The 16476-nt window shown below is 38.5% G+C and overlaps 1 protein-coding gene across 3 annotated transcripts in view; it reads left to right on the forward strand.

The window, feature by feature from the left end:
- The window catches only part of LOC126469907 (mitochondrial glutamate carrier 1-like), a 175993-nt gene extending 162258 nt beyond the window's left edge, over positions 1-13735 (forward strand). For all 3 annotated transcript variants that reach the window (XM_050097264.1, XM_050097266.1, XM_050097265.1), the window contains exons 8-9: positions 4770-4926; positions 11554-13735. In XM_050097264.1, the coding sequence (XP_049953221.1) occupies positions 4770-4926; positions 11554-11695 (299 nt within the window). In that variant the 3' untranslated portion in view covers positions 11696-13735. The remainder of the gene's footprint in view (positions 1-4769; positions 4927-11553) is intronic.
- The last annotated feature ends 2741 nt before the right edge of the window (positions 13736-16476 follow it).

The raw sequence follows: 16476 nt of genomic DNA on the forward strand, positions 1-16476 counted from the left end.
TAGTAGATCTGTTATATTTTCTAAGTGTCCTGCCAATAAAATGCAGTCCTTGGTTAGCCTTCCCCTTTTTCTATGTGTTCTTTGGTGAAGGAATTTTGGAAAACTAGTAACTCTGCCTTAATGGCACTGTTACCAGTAACATCACCATTGTTATCACTCAGTGAAGGTATTGATTGCATTTTGCTGCTGGTGTAGTGTACATACAACCAGAATCTCTCATTGGGTTTTGTGCCAGATTTTGAGATGGGGGTTTTGTTTTGAAAAATATTAAAAGCATCTCCCATTGAAGTTCACATTAAATTCCGAGCTTCTGTAAAATGTCCCCACTCTTGGCGACTTTGTGTTCTTTAAAACTTGCAATGCTTTTTCGTTGCTTCTGCAACAGTGTTGTGAGCTGTTTTGCGTACCATGGGGGAGCAGTACCCTCTATTATTAATTTATTTGGTATACAGGATGAAGAAAAATTCGCCCACTCAGACTTCACAGCACAATTCCTCACATACTAGCAATACAAAAATGCTTCTCACAAAATTTCATGTTGCCCACATTTTGGGCAGTAAATAGATGTTGAAGATTGGCAATCTGGCAACAGTGTCAACACATGTATGGTAACTACCTCTGTCAGCATTTAGCAATAGTGCTGTTCAGTGGGTGCTGTGAATAGTGTTTTGGGGTTAGCGTGCAGGAGGTGGAGGGTTCGATTCTGCATCAAGGCCTATTTATTTTTGTTTGCTAAATGTGGTCGACATGTTACGGTGTCTAGCGTCTTAATTGTCTTACAGTGATTACAGTGAGTCTTCTAAAACACATTTGCAGTTACGTATTATGAACACAGGAATGCAATTACTCATTTTCATTGGTCAGCTTGTAAGTAAGCATTTTTGTGCACATCGTGGACACAAGTTGTTTTGCACCACTGCATCTTCTACACTCCTGGAAATTGAAATAAGAACACCGTGAATTCATTGTCCCAGGAAGGGCAAACTTTATTGACACATTCCTGGGGTCAGATACATCACATGATCACACTGACAGAACCACAGGCACATAGACACAGGCAACAGAGCATGCACAATGTCGGCACTAGTACAGTGTATATCCACCTTTCGCAGCAATGCAGGCTGCTATTCTCCCATGGAGACGATCGTAGAGATGCTGGATGTAGTCCTGTGGAACGGCTTGCCATGCCATTTCCACCTGGTGCCTCAGTTGGACCAGCGTTCGTGCTGGAAGTGCAGACCGCGTGAGACGACGCTTCATCCAGTCCCAAACATGCTCAATGGGGGACAGATCCGGAGATCTTGCTGGCCAGGGTAGTTGACTTACACCTTCTAGAGCACGTTGGGTGGCACGGGATACATGCGGACGTGCATTGTCCTGCTGGAACAGCAAGTTCCCTTGCCGGTCTAGGAATGGTAGAACGATGGGTTCGATGACGGTTTGGATGTACCGTGCACTATTCAGTGTCCCCTCGACGATCACCAGTGGTGTACGGCCAGTGTAGGAGATCGCTCCCCACACCATGATGCCGGGTGTTGGCCCTGTGTGCCTCGGTCGTATGCAGTCCCGATTGTGGCGCTCACCTGCACGGCGCCAAACACGCATACGACCATCATTGGCACCAAGGCAGAAGCGACTCTCATCGCTGAAGACGACACGTCTCCATTCGTCCCTCCATTCACGCCTGTGGCGACACCACTGGAGGCGGGCTGCACGATGTTGGGGCGTGAGCGGAAGACGGCCTAACGGTGTGCGGGACCGTAGCCCAGCTTCATGGAGACGGTTGCGAGTGGTCCTCGCCGATACCCAAGGAGCAACAGTGTCCCTAATTTGCTGGGAAGTGGCGGTGCGGTCCCCTACGGCACTGCGTAGGATCCTACGGTCTTGGCGTGCATCCGTGCGTCGCTGCGGTCCGGTCCCAGGTCGACGGGCACGTGCACCTTCCGCCGACCACTGGCGACAACATCGATGTACTGTGGAGACCTCACGCCCCACGTGTTGAGCAATTCGGCGGTACGTCCACCCGGCCTCCCGCATGCCCACTATACGCCCTCGCCCAAAGTCCGTCAACTGCACATACGGTTCACGTCCACGCTGTCGCGGTATGCTACCAGTGTTAAAGACTGCGATGGAGCTCCGTATGCCACGGCAAACTGGCTGACACTGACGGCGGCGGTGCATAAATGCTGCGCAGCTAGCGCCATTCGACGGCCAACACCGCGGTTCCTGGTGTGTCCGCTGTGCCGTGCGTGTGATCATTGCTTGTACAGCCCTCTCGCAGTGTCCGGAGCAAGTATGGTGGGTCTGACACACCGGTGTCAATGTGTTCTTTTTTCCATTTCCAGGAGTGTATATTCCAAACTGTGTTCATGTGTACCCTCCCCCTAAGGGCCCATCGAAATTATTTGCAAAGTGTGTTGCTAGCCCTACTACTAGCGAAATGCAATGGACCTGAATATGGCCAGAATAATGTTTGTATCTATCAATGAGACAATACATGGAAGAAAAAAGAAATCGCTGTGTGGTGATTAAGATGCCAGATACTCCACGATCCAGACTACTTTTAGCAAATAAAAACAAATAAGCCTTGACCCAGAGTTGAACCCTGGACCTCCTGCATGCAAAGTCAAAACTCTACCCACTGTCCGAACTGCACAGCACTAATCTGCTGAAATTTTGAGAGAGCCATTTTTGTATTACTAATATGTGAGGAATCGCACTGTGAAGTCAGAGTGTGCAGTTTCTTCATCACCCTATGTATATCTCACTTGCCATCAATACCGGTTTTCTGAACTTGCATCACGTCTGGTCTATGCGTACATAGTCAGATTGGAAGGAGTGAAGATTTTCTCTTAGGATTACATAAAGTGAATTTTTATCTGCTTATATATATCTTGTGTATTTTTGGTGGATTTTGACATTATGGTATTAAGTCTCACTGCAACAATCTTGGGGTCACTAATCCCTGTATATGTTATGATACTCCCTATTTGCTTAGGATTGTTTGTTGTCAAGAGGTAAAGTATATTTTTGCAATCATTTACACTTAGAATTGGCTTCTGAACTAATTGTTTAAAATTATTTTCTGAGAAAGCATTCGGTATGACTTCGGACTGTTTTATGTCTACCACCAACTAGAATTGTATGAGTAGGATACATTTTTGAAGTGACTTAAGGTCTCTCTGAATGGTTCAGCAACTGTATCATCTGATTCGGAGGTCTGTGAAAAGAATCAATCATTAATTTATTCTAGTTGCCAAATATAACCTTCACCCATACTAACTTACTGGAACTATCTGCTTCAGTTTCAGTACAAGGTAAACTACTTCTGACAGCAATAAACACTTCGCCACCAACTATATTTAATCTACCCTTTCTGGATACGGCTAGGTCCTTCGTAAAAATTTCAGCTGAAGTTACTTGTGGCTTTAGCCAGATTGCTATGTGTATGACATTTGTAACTTCAGTGCCTTCTGTTAGCAATTGGAGCTCTGGTTCTTTCTCAACATGACTACAATAATTTGCAACTACAATACATATTGTTGCTAGGTCTACACAGAAGTGTTTGTCCCATACCCCTTTGGACAGATGCCTTGTCTGTAGTTTGCCGAGCTCCTCTAATGTAAAAAGACTACCCACTCCTGTCCCCACTGCCCCCATCACCCTTGTAGCCTAGTCCTGTGTACAGTGGCTCCCTGACCTATTAAGCGCGACCTGGAAAGCCACTACCCTATGGCTTAAGACAAGGAATCTGCAGACTACACAGTGGCAGAACTGTCTGGCCCCCTGATTCAGACCCTCCACTCAGCTCTGTACCAAAGTACCACAATTGGTTTCAGTTTTGTAGATGATGCTACAGATGATGAGCTTCACCATCATCTCACAAGCAAGACTGGCTTTCTTTACCATTTCAGCTAGCCACTTGAAACCAGAGAGCATCTCCTTCAGTCCAAAGCGACACATGTTAAGTAATCTAGATACAATTACTTGTAGTCAGATCAGTGTCTCCGTGTATCCCCCCACACACAAAAAAGGTAATTAGTAAAATCAGTGCATCAATGTTTCCTCCTCCTCTCCCCCCACCCCCTCCCCCCTGTTTTCTAAGATGGAATTGTATAATACTTCCTACAACATGATGCAAGTGGTTTTAAATTAGTAGTAGTCACAACAGTGATCAATATTTAGCCTATGTTCCCTTGCAGTTGATTATTTTGGAAGTTTACTAAAATATTCCTCGAGTTCCCCCATCTGTAATAATGAATGGTTCCTGATGAGATCAAATACCATTTAGTACCTTTGATTTTTGAGGTGGACTGAAAGTAGTTATTATTTGGTCTTTACGGCAGAAATATAATCAAACAGAAAGAAAATTGCCATGTACACTCCTGACAGATATGACATGAAATGCAGAGTAGAGTAATTTGAACATCATCTACATGTGTTCATTAGCAATCTCTGAATTATGGTAAGTAAGAAATTATATATTTCATCAATATTCCTCGCCATACACAGTAAACTCTTAATTCCCACAAATATCACTTAGCCTGGAGTTATCACAGAATCACTTCAGTATGACAGTGTGTTTAGCAGTTCCTCCAGTTTTGCTACTAACAACAACAATAAAAATAACAGTGATGTGCAAATATGACCATACTGTCCTTCCTCCTTCTCTTTAGTTGACTACCTTTTTTTTATAACATAAAAGCTTTTCAAGATGTATAGCTAATAATTATTGTAAGCAAATTTACATTTCAGTTTGTTTGTTTCAGGTGAAGCAGTATTCTGGTGTTCATTTCTTGCTGGTTGTGCATCGGGTTCATTAGCAGCACTTGCTGTTAATCCATTTGATGTTGTTAAAACTAGACTGCAACTGCTGAAGAAAGCTGAAGGAGAGATGGGATATTCTGGAGTTCCTGATGCGATAATGTTAGTTCTCACATTTTACTTCTCTTCTCCTCTCTCCCTCCCTCCCTCCCTCCCTCCCTCCCTCCCTCCCTCATCCCATCCCCCTCTCCCCCTCTCCATCTCCCTCTCCCCCCCCCCCCCCACTTCCGTGTGTGTGTGTGTGTGTGTGTGTGTGTGTGTGTGTGTGTGTGAAATCATTAATGTCTTCCTATTTCTAAGACTAGCAGGTTATTTGTTTATGAAACTGTGTAATATGAGTCTTTTTGAGAGCACTGTGAACCATTTGCATGCCTGTTGACCTATTAACCCTGCAGTGTCTAGTTTTATTGAATTTGGGCCTGTAATTAGTATGCTTTGTCATTCATTCATATTTCAGCATCTGTTGATCACATCACAAAAGGGCACAAGTCAGATTTACACTGCATTTATGAAAATGCCATAAACCAGTTGTGTAAGTTAAGAGAAAAGCCACCACCTCAAAAATCTGCAACTTTCTTACTTATATCAAATAGCTAATTTTGATGTTTATCACAGAAAACCAGTTATGTATACACTGTAAGGGTAGAAGCCTGTTTTCAACGAACATTGCAACTTTTAATGTATGTAACAGGCATTTTCAGTCCTTAAATCAAGATAATCTGTAGAAGTAACTATTCAGGCTTTTTAAGTGTCATTTTTATGTAGTTTTCTAATTTCTTATTGAATGCCTGATTGTTGAAGGCCTTTTAACCAGAATGCAGAGCTCTGTTTTGAACCCTAGACAAGGAGGTAAAGTTTACATTAAAATAATTTTGTGTCGTGTATAGCCATTGTGTGGAACTGGAAATGAATTTTATTATACACTAGACATCCTCTTAGGTAATAAATGTACTGGGAAGTAAGTGTAGCAGTCCCAAGATCTTAGATACCTTTGCAAGGTGTTGAGTTATTTATTTTACAAGATATTTCTATAGCTGACCCTAGATGAATAAATATGTTATGTATTTTAACTGTTTTGTCCGAAAGAAGATAATGCCATATGACAATGGGAGTGCAAAATGTGCTGAAAAGGCTTCTTGATAAGGTGTTTTTTTGTTTACTCTATTTTAGCTTGTTATTGAGATGGGTTATGAGGAATTTTGCAAGTAATGTTTCATGTAGAGTGTGGTCATTAATCCTTTTGCAGTCAGCCATTTTAAGCAATGAGTGCTAATAGGTCATACAATTTAACACAGTCATACAGTGTTGTATTTAAATTGCTATACGGGGTACCCCACCTGATAGGAGCCCCACAAATGTGTAGTAATTCCTCCGAATTTGCACCGTGAAATTTGTGATGTGGCAACACTGCACTCTCCAGCATCATTTAAGGGAACAGTGGTTCCATTAAGACATATCAGCGAATGTTTGTTTGATCAGTTTGGTGACCAGCATATACCTTCTAAATGCTGCATACAAAAGTTAGTGAACAAGATGGAGGGTAGTGGAGGGTGGTGGTGGATCTTCACGGCAGGGGACGGCTGCCATTATCAGAAGAAATAGTGACTGACGTGAAACAAAGATTGTTGGCCTCTCCTGGAAAGTCTGCTCCACATTTATCTCCCAAATGTGGAATGTCACAGAGCACATGTTGTAAAACTGCAAAAGAAAGCGAGCATGTATCCATACAGGTTTACAGTTGTTCAGGAACTGAATGTCATTGACAAAGACACACATTACATTTTGTTTTTGGTTGCAGCAATTTATTACTCAGAAGCCAGGAATATTGTAGTAAACCTGGATCAGTGACAAGGTGTGGTTCCACCACTCTGACTGTAAACTCCCAGAATACACATTTGCGATGTAATGAAAATCCAGATGCACTGGTTGAGCAACCCCTGAATTCACAAAAGATTGGTGTGTTCTGTGCAATATCGTAGTGTTTAATCATCGATCAATATTTTTTTTTTTTTTTTTCCCCCAAGTGTACTGTAACAAGTGCAGCTTACATCGAAATGTTTCGGGAATTTGCAAACCAGTTGGGTGATGATGAACTTGCCCTCAGCTGGTACCAACAGGATGGCGCCACATGTCTCGAGTGACAGTGAATCAGGTAGAATCATTTTTCTCTGGCAGAGCGATTTCAAAACCACAGTGGCCCCCCGCAGTCACCAGATTAAAAGTCAAAGTTTACATGAACAAACCACACAACTTGGAAGATTTACGAAATCTAGGCAATGACACCAGATGTTCTGGCAGCAACATTCGAGAATCTGCAGCATTGTGTTCAACTGTGTTTACAAGTCAAGGGCGATCACTTCCAGCGTAATTTAAGCAAATGTTTATTTGTGGGGCCTTTCTCGAGTGGGACATTTTGTTTCCATATTATTAACACTATGCTTGATTTAAAGAAAGCTCACTAATGTCCATAAAATCTATATTAATTTCTGAATACAGTGACATAAGAAAAATAAATCTGTAATATTATTTGCAGAGATAATAACTGGACAGTAAATTATAGTATGCCTGATGTTTGCAGTTCTTAAATCGCCTAACATTTGTATTTAAGGGCAGAATACATTTTGCCGAACTATGTAAATGCCCAAGATGTTTTTTATGAAAACATTGTATGTCTGTTGCTGAAACCCATATTCAGTAAGCATGCTAAAAAAGTCTTACCTCAGCTATTACCATTCTTCCATTTTTTATACAGTCTGGACAAAGCAGCAGCATGTTTCGATATAAATTGCTTAGTTGTGCGATTTGTTTCGGTGGCAATCAGTTAAAGGTAAGGTGCACTGAAAAATAGTTTGAAATATTCACTTACAGAAGACCCCATTAGCAACATACTTCGATCCAGGCAGCTTGTGAAATGGCTGTGATAGCGGTTGCAGTGTTTCAGGTGCAATTACTTAAGAGTATTGTGCATCTTTCATTGTCTCTTCACTTACATTCAGTATACTGGCAGTAACATCACTGTCACTTTGTGAACAGCTGCTACTTTCACTAATATACTTTGTATCACTAGTATTTTTCAGTAACTCCAGAATCTCATTGTCAATAAGGCCTCTATTTGGGACAGGCATTGGAGACACACACACACACACACACACACACACACACACACACACACACACACACAGTGTAGGAAGAAATATCAGAATGTAAAATTTTTATATATTTATTTACTTTTTTAAGAAACTACTTATTATTCATTGTGGGATGAAAACTTCAAACTATTTGCTGTGAACTAGTTGTACACCCGTTCAGCTCCCATCTGTGTGATGTATTGTACCATTTTTAAAGTTATTGGAAATTAATTATGTAGCTTATGAACGGGTGTACACTCAATATCAAATCCTGCTCGCTCCACATTTTATGTTGCCTATTTTGAGTTCAGTTTCATTCTTGTGGTGGAATTAGTCAATGTTCCTTTCTGCATTTTGTTATGAAAATTTATGCGAAACAGGTGCCATTAATAACATTTATGATATTTTCCAAAGTGGAATTTTATGGCCCAAACAGTTAAAGACTTTGGTAGGGACACAGAATATACAAACAGTGCAGATTTTGTTGTTTAGCCCTAACAGTACTGAATTTGAGTTTTCATCTATCTATGTTTTTTTCTCCATATAGTAGTCTTTAACAAAGTCAAATTGAGAGGCAGTTACCCATTTACAAAAATGGAAATCATTTTTGAAGTTGTTATCACAGCTTCATACTTTAGTTTCTCATGAAATTTTGTGACTGACTAATGAATGCTATTTGGTCAGCACAAGATTGTAATATTATTCCTGAAACATCATCTCAGTGGGATTTACCATCTTTCCTACTTGTCCTACATTCAGCAGTGTGAGTTAGCTATAAGAATCTGTATTGAGCTTATGTATAGCTCTAATTAAAATTGTGGCATGCTGATGTCATGGTGTCAAGCTGTACACATCTACTTTACACACAGTAGCTAATATAAATAAATAATCTGTAGTAAATTGTGACCTTACAGTCTAATAAATTAAACACAGGCAATGGTGTGAATTAATTGATAATTGAGAAATGATAAAATTGAGAGATGTTTGCAAAATAATGTTGGTGGTTCCACGAGGCTAAAGTTGCGCAAGTCTGATAATTTATTCGAAAGCAGAGTAGTATTATGCAAAAATAGTGGTCCTACTAAATATACTTAAACAAGATTATAAAATAATAAATATTAAATGGCAGTTGGTAATGCATGAAGTATAACATGAATGGTAGTTGTCCCCAGTAATGGAACAAGTCATTGCTAGTTCGAAAGTTGCAAGTGCCACTTGTAGCTGAATTTTAGTAAGTGTAACACTGCATCTCCAGTGCCCCAGAACAAAAATCGTACAAAACTTTGCTATCATCTCCTCTGATGGCCCATACAGATGTGTCCTTGTTTCTCTCTTGCACCCAAGAGACCTTCCACTTCGAGCATTCTTCAGTAACCTGCTGCTTATGCCAGTGAGGACTTGAAATACTCACTCCAACCAAAAGCATGACTTTCTTACATGTCATAAAATGCACAAAATGGACTGCTATTTTAATACTAAAAACCCTACATGCTAGACATCTATTTAAAATAGAAAGTGACTCGCTAACTTTTCCAACAATACTAAACCCAATATTCTTCAAATCAACACTTCAACTTTGAATCTAACACACGTGCATTTACAATAAAATAAGATTTGCTTTAGAATAAATGAAATATCCATCATAAAAGTGCTATACTGCTTCATTTTGTTGTGTGAATGTTGAGGACTCTTCTGTTTTGACACATTTACATAATAAAATACTTAAAAACTACTCAGTATGCAGGAACTGGAACTGAAAAAGTATTGTAATTTTGCTTGTTGCAGTAACAGCTGTGATGCTGTGCTACTGTCCAACACCTAGTTAATTGTCCTCAGCTACATTGTTTTATATTAAATAGTAGAAAAGTTTGTGGAAATGTTTCTAGGTTTTCTGTAATTTCTGACCTGTATTTTTATTGATGACATTTTGGTTGACGTTTTACTCCTGGCTACCGCCTTGGAACCGAATTTCCTTCACCCGGACCAACACTCAAGTCTAATTTTGAAATATTTTCATCAGCCTGTGATTTACGCAGCATACACATCAAGTTACAACAATCAAAAGAATTAACACTTTTGAGTGACATAATGATTTTTTTATTTTCTCTCGCAATGTATTCTTTTTACAATTGTTATTGCTGGTGTAAATAGTGTGCGCTGAGTAAATAAGATGTTTCTGTAATCAGTTTGGTTTAGTTTTGTTGTTTGCATGTTTGATTGATCATGTTTGATTGATCATGTTCAACAACTCCCATTAACGATGAAAATACTGCTACCTGATGACTGTTAATATAATTAGCTATTTGCTTTAACCTTAATCTGCACTAGAGTTCAATAAATTTAACACAATTCTTCACAGATATTTGTAAGTTCATCTGTGTAGTAGTAGTAGTAGTAGTAGTAGTAGTAGCATTTCCAAAGCAGAAATAAATTCAGTTTGTTTTTAAAACTGCTCTCAATGAGAGGGAATGTGGTAAATTATTTTTTTAATAGCTTCATGGTTTGCTCCTCTCTGTGAAGTAAGATTAAGCTGTGGATAGTGAGGCAATCTTTGTTTCTAGATGAATGCTATTATTATTTTCAAATTGTGACTGGGAATACATAGCGAACTTCATAACAGAATAAATGTGTCGTGAAACTTTTTTTATTAGCGGGTTGTTTATTCACATGTGCATTGTTTGTTGCTTCCGTGAGGAAGGTTGTGGAGCTTAATTTCATTTGCCTCTCTGTTTTTATTTATCTCTTTGTTAACAATATTCTTGCTTATTAGTTCGTTTTATATGAACAAGGGTTTGAATTTGAGCTTCAGTTAGATGGCTGTCAATGTCAAGACAGGTGAATTTGGAGAAGTATCAGGAAGCAGTGATTTATAATTTGTCATTTACACATTCATGTGCATGTCTGCAGTATATTTAGGTACACAAGATAGAGCAGTAGTCCAGGAAACTAAGAATTAATGCAAAAATATAAAGAAATCTCTCAGCAAAGCATTTTTAATGTAGGAAACAAACACAATTTTTATATGGTGTATATTCGTTGGAGTGGGTTGATTAATTCTGGTGCCTAGGTGTGTGACAAGCTCTCTTCAAGCATAAAGCGAAATTGAAAACGTTTCTTACCAGCAACTCCTACATATTATCTGGATTGTTTACTTTGAAATGCTGAAAATTGTTATTTCTACTTGGTATGCAGCTAACAGACCTTTATCATTGCAAATATAGATGACTCTCATGTTTTGATAAAGACAGTGTAGTCCTGTAAATGTTAAGGAGACTAATAGCAGCTGTTGAAACAATGCACTAGAAAAGGTTAAAGTATGCCCTGAAAATTGTTCTCTTATTACTCAAAGTTCTTCACACAGCTTACGTTGAATTAAAGCGGAATGGGTTACCTGTACTGTATAACAGTATTATGTGTAGTTGGAAAAAAATTTCTTTTTTGAAAACTTGGACACTCAGAATACCAAATTTGTTGAGCTCAAGTGAGATTATGTATTTGTTTCTGCAAAGAGCATGTATTACGTAATGTGTTTTGCCAAACTTATCACTGCAAATCCATCCTGTATATGAACAGCATATTTACACCATGATTTCTTTTCCAGAAAAATACTCAAGAATGAAGGTCCTCTTGCATTTTTCAAAGGTGGTGCTTGCAGAATGATTGTCATTGCACCACTGTTTGGAATAGCACAAATGGTGTATTACCTGGGAGTTGCAGAATACATAATGGGCATCAAACGATAAGACAATATTCTTATTCCCAACTGAAATGACAATAATAGAATAACTTTTATGTAATATGTGTATTGACGACCCTGCTTTACATGGAAACACTGCCATTTCTATTTACATACAGTACTTGATCTTACTCACCACTGCAAATGTTTATTTGTTTCACAATAAAATAACTTTCATGTGATTTCCAGAATTGCTTTTGCTAAATGTTTCAAACAGTGAATGCTTTAATGTTTTAAGGAAGTGTTGGAGCAGAATATGTTGTGTGAATACTTGCGAGCATAGGTAAATGAGTCAATATCTCTAAGTAAATACTTATTAAATATTTTTAAATCGCAATCTCCAGCAGTGCCTATCGGCCTGTTCCACAATATTCTATATTTTGATTGGTTCTATATGTAGGAGAAGAGAACAATAGAAGTCAAATGAAAAGAGCAAGTGAGAAGAGAAAGCAGGAACAATTCAGCAAAAAGGCAGGAATGGTTTGAAGAGTTGCTATTTCCTTCATACTTCCATTAGATAGATTTTTGGGTATAGCTCAAAGCCACTATTATGAAAGACAATAAGTATACACTTCAGTGTTTAATTGTAATGGGAAGAAATCAAAAACTTGTACTAATAGACAAAGACAAATGTTGGCAGTGTGTGTTCCATGTAGCAGGGTGAATCCATTCAGTGTGTTCCTTAGTATTGTTATGAAATAATCTTAATGTTTGTGTAATGCATGTATGTATGATGATGAAAATGATTGTCAAAAGTAATGTGGAGGAAAAAAAAGAGGAGGTTCTAAGCCTGTATGTCTGTACAGTTATTTTCCTTGTCCCCTGCAAGAAACAGGTGTGTAGCAAATGTCAGTTTCTTTGAAGTGGGAAGAACATCCTAATCGCTGCTTGCTCTCTGAATGGCATAAAATGGCTGTGTGTAATGTCTAACAATTAACATTAACCCTCCACCAGTCCCACCATTGTACCTGGCATATTTTAACTGCCCATTGTTTCCAGTCAGCTTTGTGGAATATTGGCATCAGCTGTTTGTTGCACCAACACTTTTCTTGCTGCCTGCTGCTCACCACTCCTTTGTTGCAAGTTTTTTTCTGTCCATAACCATTTATCGGCTGGCTGTTGTATGGACTGCAATGCACAATCAGTGGAGGGTTAATAGATGTTTTTCCATTTATTGTTGTTGTTGTTGTTGTTGTTGTTTATGGTGGTGATGATGATGATGATATGGTGTTTGAACAGTTTCGTCCAAAAAGGCAGTATGCACTGAGTAGTAATAACTTAGCAGTCGATCTTCGATGCTCAGGTAACAGAACTGCAACGGAAATTGCTTTATTGGTATTACATTTCCTGCGTGGCATTGTCTCAAATGCAAGTTTGCAAATTCAGATCCATATGGCCCGGTGTCTTAGGAGTGCCAGGCAGCCCATTTACACTGTGTCATGTTATAATCTGAGCATGTACATGTACTTTGGAACATATGGGTCAATCTTATGCAAACAAAATTATGTCAGCTTCTTAGAGTTCACAGTTCCACTGCTCAAGACCTCTAGCAGTAGGAACAATACTGATAAAACTAACTGATAAACATTCAAATTAACATCAGATGGCTAATGCAGTGTGCTTTTATTATTTATTTTTATAGTTACTGTTATTATTTATTACTACATAATGACACTTCATAATATGAGGTTATGATAAGCATCTGCTTGCTTAATGCTAAACCCATCTTAACCTTGTCAATTTTGTATATGGAGAATGGCTGTGTCTATTATAGAGTGCTTGTTATGTTTGTGTGGTTTTGTAAAGTCTGTAAGATATGAACATGTTAACCAATAAACTGATTTCTGTCTGTATAACTTACATTTAAGGAGGAGATTTAATGACAGCTCTGTTTCATAAACAGTTTTTTTTTTTTTTCATTTATGTACTATGAGATACATTTATCAAGTTGAGGATCATATCAGGATCCTGTGTGTATGTATGTTCTTTACAGTGTTAATAAAATAATTTAAATGTGGTAATAATAAAAATAATAACTGTTACAGAAGGCAGTGTTTTTGTTCCTTCATTTAGTTAATTATATTCACAGGCTTCTCACATTCCAAAATGCCAAGTTATATGTACAGTCTGTGAAGCAACAGTAAAATGTTTATTTTCTTTACAGTTAGTCTTGGGTGACACGTACACCACTAATATATGCTTTAAGCACAAATTCCATAGATTACCAGTATTTATTTTATAGATGTAAAGTGCAGTTTTCTTATGAATGAAATCGTGTTGTGTGCAGTTCCAATACAGTTACTGTAGAGTTAAATCGAATTATTTAAGTAATTATTTCACAGATCAAACAGATGGTAGTGTGAAGTCAATCAAAAAAGTTACAGAATGATGTAAAAGCTGTTAAGGTACTTTATTATTACTATTTATTAAAATACAGATTTCTAAGCAAAAAGGATAGTTTTTTCTGCACTTTATGGGCTAAGCAGAAAGGTCATACTTTGTAGATAAGCACTTTAACTGTGCTTTGTTTTATGCTTATTTTGCAAGAAAATGTTTTTGCTTACTTATTTTATCGTTTTTAATCCAAACAGCATATTTTACCAAAAACTGTGATTTTAAAGGTGTATGTATCACTCGTAGCCACCATTTATCGATCAGTGCTTCTCTTATTTATTGGATTATAAAAATTAACTTCAGTAGAAATGCGTAAGAGATCAATGCTAAGGTATAGCCGTGGTGTTGTGGTAATGAACTGCAAGGAGAAAAACTTGGTGTAATTGGGCTGATGAGTCATCATTTCATCAGTCAGTTATTGCATTGGGATGATGTCGTTGGCATTAATGGTGAATCACCTATTTCCAAGCTGCAGTGTGTTGTGAAATGCCCATTAGTTAAAGTGTGCATAATTGGGCACTGTTGCAATTAGGTAATTTCACCCACAAAAACCTCTGTCGGCGTTCTTACACATATGTATAAATGAGTTTGGAAGAAATATTTTCAGTGAAGATGGCACTGTCTTATTTTCTTTGGTGTGTGAAAATAGTGATTCTTTGAAGAAAAATGACATTTTGCAACACATTAATACCACATGGCATAGAGAGAGGTCTAAGAATAAATCAAAGTTAAACTAGCAACTGATTAAACTAATGTTGGTGAACAACCAAGTTTTAGTCACAGACTTGCCAAAGACTTGTGCATAGCATTAGTGAATTCTGACACTGAATAAATATACAGGTCGTGTATTTTTAGAAAAATACACAAACAAGTACCAAATGAATCCACCTTGTGCAAAACCTATATGATACAGTGTTTTCAAGAAGTAATTTGTAATCTTCAACATACGGTCTGGTCTGGAGCTGTCATTCGTTGTACTTGGGTGATTTAAGTGAAAAGATTTCCAATAAGATTACGGACAGTGGGAATCGACAGACTCGGGATGTCTCGTGCATATAGCTCCAACTACCATTCCACTTGGGGGACTGATGACCTTCGCTGTTTAGTCCCCCTTAAATATCCCAACAACAACCACCACCACCACCACCACCACCATTCCACTTTCAGGTTCGGAAATCATTAAGGAATTCAATATTCTGAGAGCCAGTGTCAAAAGTGTGCTGAGAATACCAAACTTCAGGCATTGCCTTAGTTACCAACATTACAGTGGTAGATGGCCTTCACTTACAGGATGAGAGCAGCGACATTTGGGTAGAATTGTCAGTGCACAAGATAACTGCAGAAATCAATGTGGGATGTACGACAAACATATCCATTAGAAATGTGTGAGGAAATCTGGCGTTAATGGGCTATGACAGCAGAAAATTGACACAAGTGCCTATGCTAACTCAGTGTATGTAATCTTAAGTGTTCTTGTCATTAATATGGACCTTCGTACGGTCAAGGGTAATTTGTCCTTGTCCCTGAGCTAATAAGTCGTTGATAGGCTCCAAGAGACAAGTCTTCATATTATTTTGCAATACAGGCAAGCTGTTGGGATGAGGCAATGCAGGAGGTCTTCGGGTAGGTAAAGTAGAAAAGACTCGATACTAGCATTATATCCAGATGTTTGGTGGGTATGATTGTCACAGGTGGAATTGTTAAACTGGAGTCTGCTATCATCCAAAGTAATCCGATAAGTCTGAGACATAAATGCATCGTGATAGCAGTGGGTTGTGGGATAGAACACAGTGGAGACTGTGTCTTTGTAGTGTAGTCTGTGCGTACACAGACGTGTCACGCAGGCACTACCTGCCCGCATCCCACACAATCTCTACCCCGCACGTTCCATTATTGTTTGATTTAGACATCATGCAAGAGTGTGGTGTTATTGCTGAAAGATAAAATAAACATTATTGATCTATTAGAAAGAGGAGAAACTGGTCGTAAGTTTGCCGAGAAGTATGGTGTTGGTACTTCTACGATAAGCGATATTGAGAACACCGATGCCATTTTTGAAAGTACACCTGTATACTTGATAGTGATGATGGGAGTAAATATTGAAAAGTAATGAAGAAACCGAAAAATGAACTTTTGGAAGAAACTTCATATTGTTCGTTTTTACAAAAACAATCAACTGGGCAACCAATATCTTGTCCCTCGCCCTGTGAAAAGGCATTAGAGTTAAACACTAGAATAGATGGTGCCGAATTGTTTGTAGCAAGTAATTGATGGTTATGGAGATTTAAATCTCGTCATGGCATTCGAAAATTGGGAACACGAGGTGAAAAAATGTCAGCTGATGTAGATGCAGCAAATTGTGTTAGAGATAGTCTTAAAAAATAATTGGATGAA

The sequence above is a fragment of the Schistocerca serialis genome, chromosome 3 (genome assembly GCF_023864345.2).
Source record: "Schistocerca serialis cubense isolate TAMUIC-IGC-003099 chromosome 3, iqSchSeri2.2, whole genome shotgun sequence".
In the NCBI taxonomy this organism is placed as follows: domain Eukaryota; kingdom Metazoa; phylum Arthropoda; class Insecta; order Orthoptera; family Acrididae; genus Schistocerca; species Schistocerca serialis.